General features: G+C 40.0%; 1 protein-coding gene across 2 annotated transcripts; it reads left to right on the forward strand.

Annotated features, from left to right (window-relative positions):
• The first annotated feature begins 727 nt into the window (after positions 1-727).
• DDX43 (DEAD-box helicase 43) lies at positions 728-17,292 on the forward strand. 2 transcript variants are annotated; one of them, XM_048935814.1, is made up of 16 exons: positions 728-1,077; positions 1,166-1,221; positions 1,600-1,717; positions 3,001-3,108; positions 3,652-3,733; positions 4,816-4,972; positions 5,051-5,169; positions 5,443-5,553; positions 6,873-7,014; positions 9,140-9,240; positions 9,834-9,921; positions 11,872-11,999; positions 13,511-13,620; positions 14,346-14,484; positions 15,280-15,367; positions 16,383-17,291. In XM_048935814.1, the coding sequence occupies exons 1-16, from the start codon at positions 753-755 to the stop codon at positions 16,488-16,490; spliced, it is 1,980 nt and encodes a 659-aa protein (XP_048791771.1). In that variant the 5' UTR covers positions 728-752; the 3' UTR covers positions 16,491-17,291. The 2 variants fall into 2 exon arrangements, with proteins under 2 accessions (XP_048791771.1, XP_048791772.1); XM_048935815.1 differs by lacking the exon at positions 5,051-5,169 and having other exon boundaries at positions 5,429-5,553; positions 16,383-17,292.
• Positions 17,293-17,743: the final 451 nt, after the last annotated feature.

Consider the following 17,743-nt stretch of genomic DNA (forward strand, 5'->3'; position numbering starts at 1 on the left):
AAGTACCACTCATGCTTCGTCTGCGAGTGCTTTTTGTGGTTGTTCTTTACATTAAAAAACTACATCTTTTTGTGGCAAAATACCACGAAGGACGTTTGCTGATGTAAAATATGGACATAACAGCCTGATACACCCAGATTCTGGTACCCATTTACAGCAGAACTTACTGAAGTTTTGGAGGCAGCAGTTCAGGATTAGCTGGGCTGTGAAGCAGGCAGTGTGTGAGGAGCCCGCAGCAGCTGCCCTGCCTGCTGCACGAGGCCATTGGGGATGCACTGTGACAGCTGGGTGCTGGAGCGTGGCCTTCCTTGCCTGGCTCTTTCTGCAGTGAACACGAATGCTGAGTTTTTTACGTTTTCAACTTTTGGTGTTGAATTTTTATTTTTATTTTACCGTGACAGTGACCAAACACTGGCACAGGCTGTCCAGAAGAGGCTCCACAGAAGGCCAGATTCCGCCAGCAGCATGGCCCTACACACTTGCCAGTCCCACAGGACCTCGAGCCGCGCCGGCTCGGCTCACCCAAGGACCCTCTAAACCACGAAGCTCGCCCCCAAAGGTCGCGCAGACGCAGCGCCCGAGCGCTGCGAGGGCGGGGACTCAGCCCGGGCAAGAGCGGCCGTAGGCTCCCCTACCGCGCGCCGTCCCAGAAGCCAGCCAATCGCTGATCGGAGAGCCACTGGCGCTGGCCAATCCGTGCGCTCACAGCCTATAGGGCGGCCTGGCACGCTACGCGCGTCGAGTAAGCGGGGATGTCCGACTGGGAGGAGAGCGGCGACGAGGCCGCGGGGGCGCCGCCGTCTTCCGCGGTTGCTACCGCGCCCCTGTGGCAGCCGCCGGCCACCCCTCGGCCGAACAGCTCGCCGACAGAGGGCGAGCTGGGGCGAAGGGGCTCGGAGTGGCGGCAGGAGGCGGCAGCGAGCGTCGGAGGAGAGGAACGGGAATCCGGCGTGGTTGGCAGCCGCCGAAGTCAGGCAGCGCGATGGCGGCGCCCGAGAGCCGCCGCAGGCAGAGCTCAGGAGGCTGGGGAGCCTCTCTGCTTCCTCATCAGCAGGGCCCTGGCCGGGGTTTTGATAGGTAACGGCAGCCGCGCCCCCTGTTAGCATTTAGTTTGTGAGAGTGTGGCTTGTGCTGTAGGTGTTACAGAAATTTCTCCTTGTAACAGGTCGGGGAGGAGCTAAAATAAGAGAACTTGAGGAATCTTCGGGTTCTAGGATACAGGTACTGTGTGTCTTTCAGGAACTTGAGTCATAGAGTCATGGAATGGTTTGGATTGCAAGGGACCTTCAAGATCATGTAGCTCCAATCCCTGCTAAAAGTAGGGATGCCTCCCTCAGACCTACTTTGTTGCTCAAAGTTGCTCAAAGCCCTATCCAGCCTGGCCTTGCAGGTGGAGCTTACTGGTTTTTGTCTGTGAGGTTGTTTTTTTTCTGGTTTTCCATATTTCTTTTAAGAAGGGGATTAAAGGGCCTTTCCCGAGGAGAGAAATTCAAATTTGGAAGAAAAACTAAAGATTGTTCGCAGTGCATACTTTTATTTATATACAAGTTCACCCGGTCTGTGTAGTATTAAAAACTCAGTGGAGTTTTATGAATGCAGGTTATTAAGGGAGCCTCTGAAGCAGAAGTGAAGATTTTCGGCAGTGTTGCTGTGCAGAACAAAGCCAAGGTGCTGATTGATGAAACAGTTGTAAGCTGTGGACAAAGCAACTGTAGAGGTGGGTCTGAGAAATTTAAGAAGTGTATTATGGGAGGGGGGAAAAAAGACTGTAGGTCATCTTACTCTCTGTTGGTAGTTTGAAGTGGTTTTATGTTCTTAGTATTTTATCAAAGTGAAATGACTGACCTTGATTTTAAAGCAGAACTATCTAGACATCCTCCCCTGTCAGCTGGCAATGGCTTTCCTCCTTCAGATAAGACGTCTGTGAATATCTCTTCCCAAGTGTTTCCAACAATTTTAATAGATGTTATACTGTTTGCTTTTTTGCATTATCAGTCTTATCATTTAAAAATCCAAATATCACTTCTAGGATAGGTTTTAATGTAGTATCTTGGCAATAATGAAATTAAGTTTGTACAGATGTAGGCTATAAAACTAACGTACCAATCACGGTAAGGGTGGATCCTTTTCACAGGGCATTAACGTTGATGGTTTGGTGTTGCACATCATGCTTCATTTTACTGGGCTTCAGTGCATTATGTGGCTATGTAAGTAATGATTGTAGATGAAGATGCTGGTATTTGATGTTTGGCTTGTTTAACTGCACAGTAAGTCCTGAGGGAAAAGAACCACATCCATAGTTGTTGCTCTGAGGCACTGATGAGGAAAAAAAAATTAAGAATAGTGTTCCAGATTTAGAATAAGGAATGGAGTAGCTGTGAGTGCAGGCTTTCAGAAGTGCCTCAGAAGGTACTCTGGAATGTTTTATTCAAGAAGCCAGGATTAAGTAATGTATCCTACATGTGTGTAACTGTCGTTTTCCCTTGTTTTTCATTCTTTTCAATAACAAATGTGTTGTCATTTATATTTCCAGTGTAAAAACTCACTTTCATGGGAAGCATGAACCTCATCAAAAAGGGCGTAACTTCACAGAAACTTTATTTTGGTGACACTGGATGCTTTAGAAGTAAATCTTGCTCTTGTAGATGTTGAAATTAAACTTTGTTTGCTATCACCTGCCTGACTCAAAACTTTCCCAAAAGCCCCATGCTCAGCAAGCCATGTGTACAACTGGAGGAGCAGCGCTCTGGATCCTGTCCTTCCTCTAGTTAAAGATGTTTAAATGCTTCCTTTCTTACCAGAAGTGTGTTCGCACTGGTTTTTCTGCTAATGTTTCAGACTGAGACCTAAGAAAGAACTCTCTTTAAGTGTTTCATGTCTACTTAAAATCGCATAAGAGGTTTGCAGTACAAAAAGAAAATAAGGTTTGTGTTTGGGGGGAGAGAGGTTCTACGTTTCCAATAGATCTATCAGACAACAACTTTGATACTGACTCCACAGGAAAATCCTTGGATGTTATCAATCCTGAGAATACTCCAAAGAAACCCGTGATTGACTGGGCCTCTCTTCGAGAAAACAGAGCTAAATATGAGGCTATGAAGTGGGCAGGTTAGTTCTAAAATGTTGCTTGTATGGTATTCTTTCACATTATAGATCTCTTGCATGTGTCAACATTCTTAATTTTTGCTTTGAGGCTACTGAATCTTTCAGTGTCCAAATTAGTTAAGGGTATTCATGAAGTGGGCATGTCAGCATTTCTTAGAATGGTCATGGAGGATACTAGTCACTGTGATGAGTCTGCAATTACTAGATTAATGGTTTTTTACTTCAGCCTTTGAAAACACAATGGTTTTGTAACACTGTAGTGACTGCAGCAAAAATCTGAGTGTTGTTAAAATATTGTACTGGATACATCAGCAGATATTATTTTAGTGCTTGGAAGGCAGGGAATGGTTCTTTTGCAGGTGTTTTAAGTGTTTCTCATAGTTTTCAACTTTTGCTCAAACTGCTGTGGCCTACCACTGTGTTTTGACTAGCTGTCTAGTACTAGGCACAGACTACTTGGATTTGAGATTTCCACCTTAAGCTTTAAAAGACTTACTCTAAATGATCAGCATTTCTTCCTGACTTGCTTTCTTGTGATTGTTTAAGACCTGCCTCCAATTGAGAAAAACTTCTATAAAGAATCATCAAGGACTGCATCCATGTCACCAGAAGAAGTAAAACTGTGGCGGTAAGATCATTTCTGTAGGGAATTGTGTGCTTGGCAGAAAGGACTGTCAGCATAACAAAACCTGTGCGGTGGGTGATGAAATACTGAGACAGCTGTTAATATTTCTGTCTAGTGGAAACCTGGCTCTTCTTAGGGGCTCTTTATTTGGAATTAAACAGCTTTCATTACTTACTGCATGGTTTGGTGTTGTTTTTTTTTTTCCTCTTTTACCTTTTCACAGTGAGGGGATTGACACTTTCCTTAGCAATGTTATTGTTCTACCTAGTCAAGAGCAGCAGAACATTGTTTTGTGGGTTCAGAACTTGCACTGAGCAATAGTAGCACTTCTCTTATAAACAGAGGAATGTTTTTCACTTTATGCCTTAGTTTTAGGGGAAGAGTAAAAGATCCTGAAAAAATGTATTTCTATGAACATGAGAAGTTGAATTACTCATTCTTTTCCTAGCCTACCCACAGCTTGAAGTAAAACTATTTGCAGAATTGAGTCTTCTGAACAGAAGAGGACAGGGATAACGATCAAATACTTATCCGTATTAACACCTCAAAACTCAATTTTCATATTGCTTTTGTGACTTTTTTTAAGCACCTTTTTTCTAACGTGTTTCATCTTTATTTTCTAGAACATCAAGGAAGCTGCTCCAGAAGTATTTGGGGAAGGTTTTAGCCGAAATATAGGGTTCTAACAAAGAAGTTCAGTCCATTCCCAAGAGTAATCTTTGGATATAAAACTTGTAGCAGCTCTTTAACTTCTAATAGAGTGTGACTGAAGTCTGATATGACAGCACGGCAGTCCTTCTTAATATCCATGCATGATTTCCAGTCCTTCGTTCTTAAGAAAGATTTAACTTATGAGAATAATTCACTGACTAATCATGAGTCCTATGGAAGCATTTCTCCAGTGAGGGTTATTTGAAAGTTAAGGGAACAGTTAGAAATTTCATTAGAGAAACTGATTTTTTTATTAGTTATTGTTGCTCCAGGAATCTCAGGAAAAAAGCATGTCAAAAAGGTGCAGTCTCTTGTGTTTGCTTTGCTTCTTCTGATAGATTTTAGAGCTAATGCAATACTTTAATTCTCTACAGGAAAGAAAATAACAACATAATTTGTGATGACTTAAAAGAAGGTGAAAAGCGCTGCATTCCCAATCCTGTTTGTAAATTTGAAGATGTATTTGAGCAATATCCTGATATTATGGCTAACATAAGGAAAATTGGTTTTCAGAAACCTACACCAATTCAGGTACTTCTTCCATTTTGATGACTCTTTAACTGAAACTTAGGAGAAAAACGCATCTAAGTATTCGTTGTTTTATGTTAGTCCCAGGCATGGCCAATCATACTACAAGGAATTGATCTTATTGGCATAGCACAGACTGGTACCGGGAAGACATTAGCTTACTTAATGCCTGGATTCATTCATATGGCTTCACAACCAATGTAAGGACCGTTCACATATTTGAGCTGTTTAGATGTGGATACTTCCTCTTCTGAAATAATGATTTTCTAGTGGGGGAAAAAAATAATAACAATGATCGTAATAAATCTGGTGGAAGACGTGTGAATCTTGTAACATAAATTCCTTTATGCTGTAATAAGAGGATGTAGCAGTGTATTGTGGAAGTCTAGAGGAGCATAGAAATGTTCTATTGTCAGATGTGACAGATGTTGTGTAGCCTCTTATACTCCCATTCTTAAGATGTTTTATTGCAGACCCAGAGATGAGCGTGGAGGGCCAGGGATGTTGGTCCTTGCTCCCACCCGAGAACTGGCACTGCAAGTAGAGGCGGAGTGCTTGAAGTACACGTACAAAGGATTTAAAAGGTGATCTCCCTTCTCACTTGTTTAAGTTGCATTTTCTACCATTTGTGACCTAATTCATCTCCTGAAATCGCATTCGTTAAGGAGATGGGGGTGCTAAAAAGTTTCATACTTTCTCAGTTTCTATGATGTGTGCTTGACTGCCCTCATGGTGAAAATATTACCTGCATGGTTGTGTCTTCTGCACCGCAAAAGCGTTGCCTCGCATCCTTCTCATATGGACAGCTGAGTAGTGTCTCTATCTTCTCTTTGGCATGCTTTTAGGTAGATATATACAACACTAAGATCTCCCCAAACCTTGCCACCCTCAAATTGAACAGTTACTTTGAATTCCCAGCTTCTCATGTCATGCACTCCAGCCTCTTGACCATTCTGGTAGCTGCTGGCTGGACTTGTATCGATCTGGACAGGTCTGGTAACTGAGGTGGGGATACAAAAAGTGGAAATGGTGGTGCTTGAGGTGTGATCTTGCAAGTACCAAATAAAGGAGCATAGTGAATTCTCTTGAAAAGCTCCTGGCTGTGTTCTCTGTAATACACAGCTGGTTTTCTCTACTTGGAGATTACACTACTGAATAACATGGTTTCTTGCCCACCCAAGTCTTTTCTGCAAAGCCATCTTCCAGCATGTGGGCCATGAGCCAGGGGGTTATTCCATCCCCATCTTTGCTTTTGTTAAACTGCATGCTTCAGCCCACTTCTGCCTTTTGTGGTCCTTAAATAACTCCCCTGCCCTCTAGTATATTAACTGCTTCTTTAATTTGGTGTCATCCACAACCTTGCTAAGAGTGCAGGTGTTTATTTAAGCTATTAAATAGACATTGCTATATTCTGAAATCTACTTCTAGGATTCTCTGGTAGCTTTGTATAGCAGCCTTACCAAATGCAGAGTCATGCATGCTGCTTCCTTCTCAAACATACTTTGTAGAATTCTTAAAGGCCATGTATTAGCCTAACATCTTACTGGATGTGCTGATTGATTTAACAGTAAAACATGTGGCCTATGAAGGTACTGCTTAGAAAATGATGCATTCTTAACATTCATTTATTTTGGTGTGAATGTCTTCAGATCAGATGTAGCTTAATTGCCAACTTTCCTTCCTTTCATTACTTCTGCAATTTCAGCATAAAACTGTTGCTGTGCTTTTGGGGGGGGGGGGAATCATTCTTGTTAAGCCCATTCTGTCAGTCCTAACTGTTGTCTTCCTTCCTTTTCATATTTCATGATTATACATCTTAAAATGAAGCAACTTTGTGATACTGCTTTGAGAAAGATAAACTTCAGTCGAACCTTAACCTTCTGTTAATCATTTTATTTTTCAGTATCTGCATATATGGTGGTGGGGACCGGAAAGCGCAGATAAATGTGGTGACCAAAGGTGTGGATATTGTTATTGCTACTCCTGGGAGACTGAATGATCTTCAAATGAACAACTTCGTAAACTTGAAGAGCATAACGTACTTGGCAAGTAGCTGATATGGGAAAGTAATGCATCAGCTGGGAAATGGTGGCTTAGTCTGAACTCAAGGTTCAATTTGCTTTTCTTTAAACATTCTGAATCTCAACTGAAACATCGAGATTGGTTCTGGGGAGTGGTTTGTGCTTACTGTGACCGTATTGAAGATAAAGGATATTCCCTGGAGGGGGAAAAAAAATAAGGCTTCTAGAACAGTAAGCATTTCAAAGATGATGAATTATTATCCCACACTAGTAATCTTTGTGGTTTCAAAGTCTATTTTGTGAAGATCAGTTACCAGTAGATGAAATGCCTTTCCTGAGTTGGCTTTTCCTCTTTTGAAAGTTGCTAGTGACTCAATTCTTAGTAGATAAACCAGTTAGGTATTTGTCAGTTTGGGTGACTGACTTCTTTTCACATCAGTGGCAAAATAGCCATACCAATACCATCCACGGGTTCATGTGCTTTCATTTCCTTCTTGCTTTTGGCTGTGCTGGACATTTAATTCAGTTACTATTTTGTAAAAGATTTCCGTACGTTTACGTTATTTGTGTGTTTGCTTAATTGTTGCCTTGTTGCCTAGTCTGACAGTTTGGCCTGCTTTTCCTCCTTTATCTGCCCCTCGGTTCCCAAGTGCTGAATACTTACCATGCTTTACAAACAAGCTCCAATTCTTGCTAATGTTGAGCTCCCTGGCAGAACCAGTGGTGGTGTAGCACCGTGAGACACAGCAGCCTTATTTTAGAGATAAAAGAGGGGTATTTATTTCTACATTTGACATCATGGACATAGAACACTATTCATTAAAGAGCTTTATTTATGATTTGCACGTAAAGATACTGATAAGGCTTGTGAATTCTCCCCAAGTGCAGTGCTGTTATTATGCAAATGTTTCGCTTAGGATTTCCAAGGGAGAAAATCCACTCAAGACAGTGTATTATAGCTACTGTTATGTCTTCTCTGTTTTGGTGGGGGTATTTGTTGGTTGTTTTTGTTATCTAAAAACCAACCCACAAGTACCCATTTTTAAGAGATGATTAATTATATTTGAATATATGTTGTACACAAGGTGAGCTGGAAGCATCAGGGAATTGGTCTACTCTGACAGAGGCATTGAATTAGTTGCAGTCTTGAGTCAATTTTTTAGAAATCCAGTCAGGTAGGCTGATGTTTTTCCCATAATTTCTGAGGAAGCACTGGGAAATTGGTTATATACATCCTTTTGATCGTTTACAGTTCATATGTCATTTCAAGATGGCATTCTGTCTTGCTGTGTTCAGGATAACTTAGTATTCATTTGTCAGTGATTTGAGTGGGTTTTTTCTATTGTAAGAACATTGGAACCTTGTATAAATAATTGGGACAGTGATTGGGGAGAGAATATAGTAGAAAAAAATAGGTAGTCTATAAACTAGGATATAAAAGGTAAATGGGAGCAATATTTTCATTTTTTAATTACTTTAAAATATATACAAAAACAGAAAACTTACCCATAACTGATCTAATTTAAAAAAAAATTTTGTGTGTGTGAAGTGGCCTGCAAGAATTACTTGCCAGGAAAAATAACTGAAATGGTATTAGCAAACAAGTAAGCGTGTATTGATAACAAGAAGTCTAAGATGTTCTCAAGTGAGGGTGAGGGTTCTGTTCCCAGTAGCTGTACTAAAAGCTTTCAGCTCTCCTCCTCTCTCCCCCAGTGAAATAAGTTTGAGCTTGGAGAATGTTGATATCCAAGTGTGAGCCAAAAGGTACAGTCTGTCTTTTTTCCTAGTTCATATAAGGGTTTGAGTTGGTACATTTCTAATAACCTTCCATTGAAAGGATATTGTGTAAGGTCCCCCATTATGTTGTGTGAGTGTTTTAGAAAACAAACCAACAAAAGCTTTAAGTATACTCCTTTATTGACTTCGTGTTCTCAGAGATTTTATGGATTTTTCTCTTGTTCTGTCTGCAAATGTACTAAGTGAAAAAGCCCAAAAGAAACTGGAGGGGTGTAACAAACTGAACAGGTTTTGTGATAAATTAGGAAATGGTTTCTGAAATAAAGACTGTTACCATTAAAGTGATCTGCTATGAAATGTCTTGCTGAAACCGTTACCAGAAGAATAGATGCAAACTCCTTGTTCTAAGCAGGTTTTAGATGAGGCTGACAGAATGCTGGATATGGGATTTGAACCTCAGATAATGAAGATCTTAATAGATGTGCGGCCAGACAGACAAACTGTTATGACAAGGTACGTAAATGGAGTAGTGCTCTATGCTTAAGGTTATTAAACAAGTGAACAATGAAACACATACTATTTTACTAACAACTTTTGTTAGCCTACAAGGGAATTGCTTCAGGTTTATTTTATCTATTTGTGTCTAGTTGGTGCTGGTGAATCTTCTGACAGTTTGCATTTTTTTTCCCCCTTTGGTGCTATTTTCCATCAGCTATAGAAATGATGGTATTTTTTCCAAAAAAGGAAGGTGACCTGGGAATGCTGTGAAGAATGTTTTGAATCAGAGCTACTGTTTCAGAGAACAGTCTTAGAAGCTTTTGAATTAAAACTTTTTGAGCTACTAAACAATGTATTGTTTTCATTGGAAAGGCTGCAAAACTGTTACTCCTGACTTCAATCTGGAATGTTGCCTTGCAAGCAGGAGTTCTGTTTACATTAATAAACTTCTTCAAATGATTTCGAAATGCTGGAAGAGCTCATTTCTGTTACTCTGTACTCAAGGTTTTCACTGGCATGTAAGGTAGAAGAAACAAGTAGTGTGGGGAGATTAACAAACTGGGGAAGATCTTGTGCTGTGTTCTTATCAGTCTTCTCTTCCCATTTAGTGCTACTTGGCCTGATGGTGTTCGTCGCCTCGCAAAATCCTATTTGAGAAATCCCATGATCGTGTATGTTGGCACTCTTGACTTAGCAGTAAGTTCTTTTGTTGTTGGGGGTAAGGGGGAATGGGCTCAAACTGAGACAGAGGAGGTTTAGGTTAGATATTAGAAGGCAGTTTTTCACACAGAGGGTGGTAACGCACTGGAACAGGTTGCCCAAGGAGGCTGTGGATGCCCCATCCCTGGAGGCATTCAAGGCCAGGCTGGATGTGGCTCTGGGCAGCCTGGTCCGGTGGTTGGTGACCCTGCATATAACGGGGGGTTGAAACTAGGTGATCATTGTGGTCCTTTTCAACCCAGGCCATTCTATGATTCTATACATTGTTGTTTTGAAGTATCTGCAGTTTGACAAGGAAGTTTTTACTTGGAAGCATGTGCAAGTAAATGCAGATGACTTCAAAATCAGTCTGGACTTTCAAAAAATTCCATGTTATCCTATGTAAAGCTTCAGCAAAAGTTTAGAAAGAATCTAGATCTCCAATAGAAGATGTTACAAGCATCAAGTATGAATCAAATACTTGTATTTGAAAACTGTACTTCGCAGCACCTCCTGTCTTGCCTGAAGCCTTGTTTCTCCAGCCTTTGGTTTTGTTGAGCAAGCTCTTGTTCCTTTTGCCTCTGAAGGACTTCTTTGTCTTATATACAGATCCTTATCTGGATCTGTCTTTTACCTGCATATTTCCCACAGAGAATGGAAGCTCCTTACTAAACTTCTGGAGGTCACTTGTCTAGGTCAGGAATATGTGGTACTGCAGGAGCTGTCTTTTGAAGTCCGAAGCTTTTAATGTACAGATGTAGTAGTTGTGTTTGTGCAGATATGTGTAGTTTGCTTAAGCAGTGACAGAATTTACAGAAATCTTAGTGGTTCCAAGATCTCTTACATCCTGATGTAGAGATTGCTGTAGGTTTGGCTTTTAAATTACAGAGTTTTCTTTTTAAGTTTCCCTTTCTTAGTCATAGGGAGTGAATAAACGTGTGGTACACTTCCAGGTGGAAATAAGGGAAAATGTACTTTTTCTCTGTTACGCTGGCAACTGTGTTTTTGTCAAAGGCAAACCCATCAAGACAAGACTGCAATTTGACATAACAGCTATTGCAGCTCTCTTGTCCAGTGTTTTCATTTCTTATGGAGCCTCATTCAATTGAAGAGGTGCCTTCTGAAAGGGGGAAGGGTTTCCATGTGAAAAGAGACCTGTTCTATGTACCTGGTAAATTTTGCAGCTCTTGCCATAAGATTATGATGCAGAGCCACAAGAAAGCCAAGGCCTTTGTACCACTTAAATAGAGTCACAGAATATTCCAAGTTGGACGAGATCACTGAGTCCAACTCCTGGCTCCAGAGAGCACCACCCAAAATTCGAAATTAATGTCTGAGAGCAATGTCCAAATACTGCCTGAATGAGGTTGTGATGACTGCCCTGGGGAGCCTGTCCCAGTGCCTGACTGCCCTCTGATGAAGATCCACTTCCTAATATCCAATCTTGACTTCCCTTGGTGCAACTTCCTGCTGTTCCCTTGCGGTTAATATACTCAGCCATTCTGTGGTAACCTTCAAATATAATGAAGTGAAGCTTTTTCTAATAAAAGCTGGTGTTTAAAGAATTGGACAGAACTAATCATTGCGAATAGCTGGCACAACTTTCTTTAAAAGCTTCTTTCAAATAAGACTGCAATTGCTCCAAGTTTCTCTGTATAGACGTAAGATACTCCAGTTATTTTTTTTATTTTAATTGAACTACTGTACTCTGTTCTAAACCAGTGATAAGAATTCAATATAAATATGTGATTGAGTAAACTACTTAAAGATAAAATTAGTTACTCTCCCAAAGCAACTGGAAAACCAGAAATCTGCATCATTTGAAATCCTAACTGATACACGTTCTAGTTGTAAAATTTGTGCTGTTATGTTACTAGTTTTGTAATATTATGTGTGGATAAATAAAAATATTATTCAAATCTAAGTATCCTTTTTAATGTTTAACAGGCAGTAAATACAGTAGAACAGGAAGTTATTGTTATCAACGAAGAAGAAAAGAAAGCTTTCATGGAAAACTTCATTGATTCTATGAAGCCAAAAGATAAGGCCATCATTTTTGTTGGAAAGAAGTCTACGTATGTAATTAATTCCTAGTATTATATTTGTGGGGTGGTTTTTTTTGTTTTTTAATCAGAGGGATCTTAGTTCAAATAGTAATTAACAAGTATAACAGCTCTTGTCAATAGTGTGCTGGTAATTCTTGTTATCTTTCCTGCGGACAGTTTGACTAGGAGTCAAATTGTTTTTAATACTGATAGTGGTGGTGAGAAGTCTCTATCTAACATATTTGGAATAGGTGGTAACAATGTTAAGGACACCTTAATATCACTTCACAGAATCACACAGAATGGCCCAAGTTGGAAGGGACCTCAAAGATCATAATCTCCAACTCCCCTGCCACATGCAGGGCCACCAACTTCCACATTTAATACCAGACCAGGCTGCCCAGGTCCCCATCCAACCTGGTCTTGAACACCTTCAGGAATGGGGCATCCACAACCTTTCTGGGCAGTTTTTGCTTTTCACTGGCATGTGAAGCTGATGTGTATGAGACCTGGTGGCAGGAGTGTATTGCTACCATAAGTCCCTTTCTTTTTCCCTCCTTCATACAAGGAAGAGGGGAAAAAAAAGTTCAGGTTGACACCCTCTGGTTTATTGAAGAGCTGGAACTAATTTTGCTAGACACAGTGTTCTTTCTCTCCTAGCCATCAGTGGTTGGTTTGTGTGTCCTTCAGTGTATCTTGGAAGTTCCAGACTACATTTGAGGGCTTTTTGGAGTTTTCCTCTGAACAGGTCTAAGTTAATACCTAGAAGTTCTCTTGAACAGTCAGCATGGGAAGCTGCTCCTGCTTCCAGCTGATGAATTTTGTTGCTTTGGCCGTTTAATACATGGGTATGCTTTGACAGATATCTAGAAGGGCTTCAGACTTTTGTCTAGAATAATAATGGTGAACTGTGGCTTCTTTTGTGAAGTCTACAGTACAGTTCTGAGGTATGTTAATGCTGAAAAAGGAATACATTTTGTAAGAAAGCATTTAGTTTAAGGCACATCCTTTAGGAGAGAAGACTGAGTGATCTGGTACTAAAAAAGAAATGCAACTGCAAGTGCTGTATTTTAGCAAAGTGTATTCAAGTTGTATATATTACAACTGTCTGTGTTTATTGTCTATGGAAAAGCTCTTCCTTGCAGTAACTATAGAGCAAGGCTTTTTTTTTTTTTTTTTTTTGCTGCTTCATGTCTGTCTTTGTCTGTGTAAGGCACTTCCATCATAGCTGGTGACATCTTCCCTGCCTTAACAGAGTAACTGTGAGCTCCTGGTTGGGACTTTCTTGATACATAGGTGCCTGTCTTTGCTTTCCAGGTGCACTGTTTCCATTAAAGGCCTTTTCTGGTAAGACAGAGAAGGGCTTGAAATAAAAGTACGTAAAGAAATAAGAACGTTCTGTGCTTGTTTCCATGTTGTTTTATAGAAAGTATCACCTGATCTATAGTCTTGTGTGCTGTCTTACACATTTACGTATTGCTGGCACATTATCTTTCTGTTCTGTTATCTTTCTGCTGAACCATTGTTTTATTTCATGTTAGAGCTGATGATGTAGCAAGTGACCTTGGTGTCAAAGGAGTCCCAGTGCAGTCTCTTCATGGTGACAGAGAGCAGTGTGATCGAGAACAGGCTTTAGATGACTTCAAGAAAGGTAGGTTTGGACCTAAACTTGGGTTAAACAAACCAGTGCTTTTAAGGCTTATCATATGCAGGACCTTTTCTGTAGTGTTGTGTCTTTGTTACCATAGGAATGAAAGGATCAGAGCTCTTCATGATTGTGTTTACCCTGTTAATCTGACAAACATACACAAAAGAAACAGCAAGCAAAAAATGATTGCTCTTAAAGAAAAAAATAAAAATGGGTGACTAAGAGTTAAATTTTTTGAAGTCTTATTTTACTTTTGAAATGTATGGGGGGGAATTCTATATTATGTTCATGTAAAGAACAGTAAATGGAAGCATCAAACAATGATGGTTTCAATGAAACAGTTCTCTTGGTGATGCCAGTAGGATTATACTTGAAGATTATTTGGTCACTTGATAATAGAACTAAGAATAGTGGCATGGTAAGGATGCAAGGTGAAAAAATAGTTCCTGAAGCTTCTGAGCTATTTTTTTTTTTTTCCTCAGGGATTTTTTTTTTTAATCTGCTGGACATACTTGATTTTCCTGCATCTTGCTTACATCTTGTGGAATAGCTAAATGACACTTTGGGTGCTTATGTACCACTTAATAGTGGAAGCAAGACAGTGCAGAAAGTGTGTGTTTCTTTTATGTGTTGAATAGGTATATTATGCACTGGGAAATCAGTGGAGTAGGGTGTGTTTTCTGTGTATTTCATAAAATCACATTCTGTTTTGGTGGTTCTTTGTTTAGGTAAAGTCAGAATCCTGGTAGCTACTGACTTAGCATCCCGTGGCCTTGATGTGCATGATATTACTCATGTTTTTAACTTTGACTTCCCTCGCAACATTGAGGAATATGTTCACAGAGTAGGTCGTACTGGAAGAGCAGGGTAAGTTTTCACAATAAAATAGTAATATGTTATTGACTAACATCAGTATATTGTGCATTTTATAGGTGTTTCTGTTGTCAAATTCTAGAGCTGCAAGTGATAGAGAATGGGAGAGTGAGGCTTCAAGATGCGCCAAAGTATGCTTTCATGTTTTGAAATCCAGTAAAATTTTGAAGGCAAACAAGGTCTCTGGTTTTCTGTTTCATTTAAGCATTGGGAGTGAAGGATGTTTGAAAGCTGGTTTAAGTGTGGGGGAGACTGAACAGGTTCAGAACACTTTTGTACAGGTATTCTGTAATCCTCTTCCTTGTTTGTGTTTTCATGAGCTGCTGTTTAGTTGCCTAGTAAGCCCACTGGAGAAAAGAAATGGGAGGGGCTTGAAAGGAACCCTTGGGAGTCTGCAGGCTGTCATGGTGGTGTAGTTTGATGTTAGGAGTTCTAGTGCTGCATCCCCAGAGTAACACAAATGTGATAATTCTCTTTGTAAATATGTTATGTGTGTGCTTCTTTTAATTGTGATATTAACACATCTCTTCATTCTTAAATATGTTGTCTTTGTGCTACGTTTGTCTATATACCTAAATTAGTTCTGCTTTGCTCCAGTTTAGCCAAGTTGCTACACTGACCTTTACAAACAGTTGTTTTGTCATGTGCCAAGTAAATGCTCTAGCCAGATATCTGAAAGCCCATAAACTGCCTGTAGTCAAATCTATTACTTTTGAAGTCAGTGGGGAAAACCTAGCAGCACAGATACCCATTATTATGAAGATCAACATTATTCCATTTCTTTTCTAGACGTACTGGGAAGGCAGTAACACTTGTCACTAAGAAGGACTGGAAGGCTGCATCTGAGCTGATTGATATTCTGCAAAGAGCAAACCAAGTAAGAAAAAAATCTTAATTGTTACCAATGGTGTAAACCCGCTTAGTCGTTTACTTGAGCCAGAGTTCAGGGTCTGACTCAAGTTGGGAACGTGGAGAGGAGGGGGATTTGATGAATATGGATTTAATTGTATTTATGCAGGACCAGGAGAGTTGTGTGAACATCTGCAGTAACGACCAAAGCTTTAATCCTGGTCTGTCATCTAATAAGTCCTTAACATTGCATGGCTTTCTGATTGGTTTTGTTTATCTCCTGGGGAGAAAAAACCAACAAGGTGAACCCAGTTGTTTGTTTTTTTTTTTTTTTTTTAATAGGATAGTATAACTAGGAGCAGGTCTTGGAGTTCAGGGAAGTTGAGACCATCTCTGAATCCTTACTTTCACAGATAAAGTTGCAGCATTACTTACCTCATACACCAGGCTTTTTGTTGTGGCTGCATCCCTTGCCTGCTTCAAGGATATCTAAGTTGACTTAGGTGTATCTAAATGTTCAATTTTAGAGCAGTCTTCCAAACATGTACTGAATCAGTGCTGCTTGCTTGTGACAAACCAGAGGCAGTAAGCAGTCAATCAAATGCCATGCTCATATATGCTGGAGAAGCTTGCTCTATGCTCAGGACACTGATTAGTGCCTGGACACCTTTCACCTGCTGTATGGCTACTTGTTACAGCAGGTTGTGTAAGCGGTCTGTATTTCTTCATTATCATTGAAAGATGCATTTTTAGATTAAATACGGTGTTTTAATAAGTTATATGTTGCCATCAGAGATGGTGATGCTGGCGTACATAGGTAAGCTGAACATCGAGGCACATTGTGCTGATTACTTTTCAGTATACTCTCATGCAAGAGGAAAAAAAAATGTTTTTTTTTTTTTTTTTTTTTTACATCTCCACACAAAAGCAAATCTAAACAAGTTTGGGAGCAGACAAATAAGTTGCATCTTTGTAAAAACCAAGTCCAAAAGTTTTTAGAATTACTTACAACTAAGCATGGCTTTGTGCTGCTTTCTTATCAGGTAGTTCCCGATGAGCTTATTTCAATGGCAGAAAGATACAAACAATACCAAATCAGGAAAGAAATGGAAAAGGATATACTAAGACCTCAAAGAAAGTCATCCAAGTGACTGATCCCTTGAAATTACTTAAAAAAAAAAAAAAGTGAGTGATTATAGACATTGTTAGCATCTATGGGCTTGGATTTAGAAGCTTATTTTCTTAGTTGATTATTTTCTGCATCTGTTCCATTTAAATAAAAAGGACTTTTAAAAATGCCTTAGGAAAGAAAATGTGGTTACCTTTATACAGAAACAAACCTTGTTTTGTGCTTTGAGACTATTTTGGCTTTAACCTAAGGAAAGTTCATGCCATAGGTATTCGTTGTGTGATGTGAGTAACTTCTAAAGCCGTTCTATACTGAATAAAAACAAATATTACAGATTTCTTTAATTATATGCAATACTGATGTTAAGAACGTGACTTTTTTTCTTGCAGAGAACTGGATTACTGAATGTAAACAATGTTTGTGTTACTTCAAGATACTGTACTTTCACACTGTTGTGCCACATCTGCCAGTGCCATGTGGAAGTATTTCACCGGATCACTTAGTTACGTAAAAGTAACACCACTCTTGAATTGTGCATTTCTTCCTTAAGCCAAAGTGGTGTTAACAAAGCTGTAAAGAGCTTCTTAGGAAAAAAGGACATTTGAACGTCAGCTTTCTTTCTGATAAAGTTCATTCACATTTTACATGAGTTTCAGGTTCTCTCACATGTGCTGTTACAGCTAACTAGAATCTTTGGAAGTTGTTTTTGAGATGACAATACAAATGGCATTTGATGTGAACTTGTTTCCTTGTGTCATATGAATAAGTGAAAATCTAATAAACTGAATCTAAGTGAGATGAGAATGTTTTAGTAAGGTTATTCTCAAACAGTTCTGTCCTCCCCATTTCTTTTCTTGTTCATAAGTGAGATGAAATCCAACATTTATCCAATGGCATCCTGGCTTGTATCAGGAATGGTGCGGTGAACAGGACGAGGGAAGTCATCCTGCCCCTGTACTTGGCATTGGTGAGGCCTCTCCTGGAGTACTGTGTCCAGTTTTGGGTCCCTCAGTACAGAAAGGACATTGAGGTGCTGGAGCAGGTCTAAAGAAGGGCAACAAGGCTTGTGAAGGGCCTGGAGAATATGGCCTATGAGGAGAGACTGAAGGAACTGGGGCTGGTTAGTCCGAGGAAAAGGAAGCTGAGGGGAGACCTTATTGCTCTCCTCAAAGGTGATTGCAGCAAGAGCAGGGTTGGTCTCTTCCCACTGGTGACAGGATGAGGGGAAATGGCCTCAAGTTGTGCCAGGGTAAGTTTAGGTTGGATATCAGGAAA

Source organism: Lagopus muta, chromosome 2, assembly GCF_023343835.1.
Source record: "Lagopus muta isolate bLagMut1 chromosome 2, bLagMut1 primary, whole genome shotgun sequence".
Classification (NCBI taxonomy): domain Eukaryota; kingdom Metazoa; phylum Chordata; class Aves; order Galliformes; family Phasianidae; genus Lagopus; species Lagopus muta.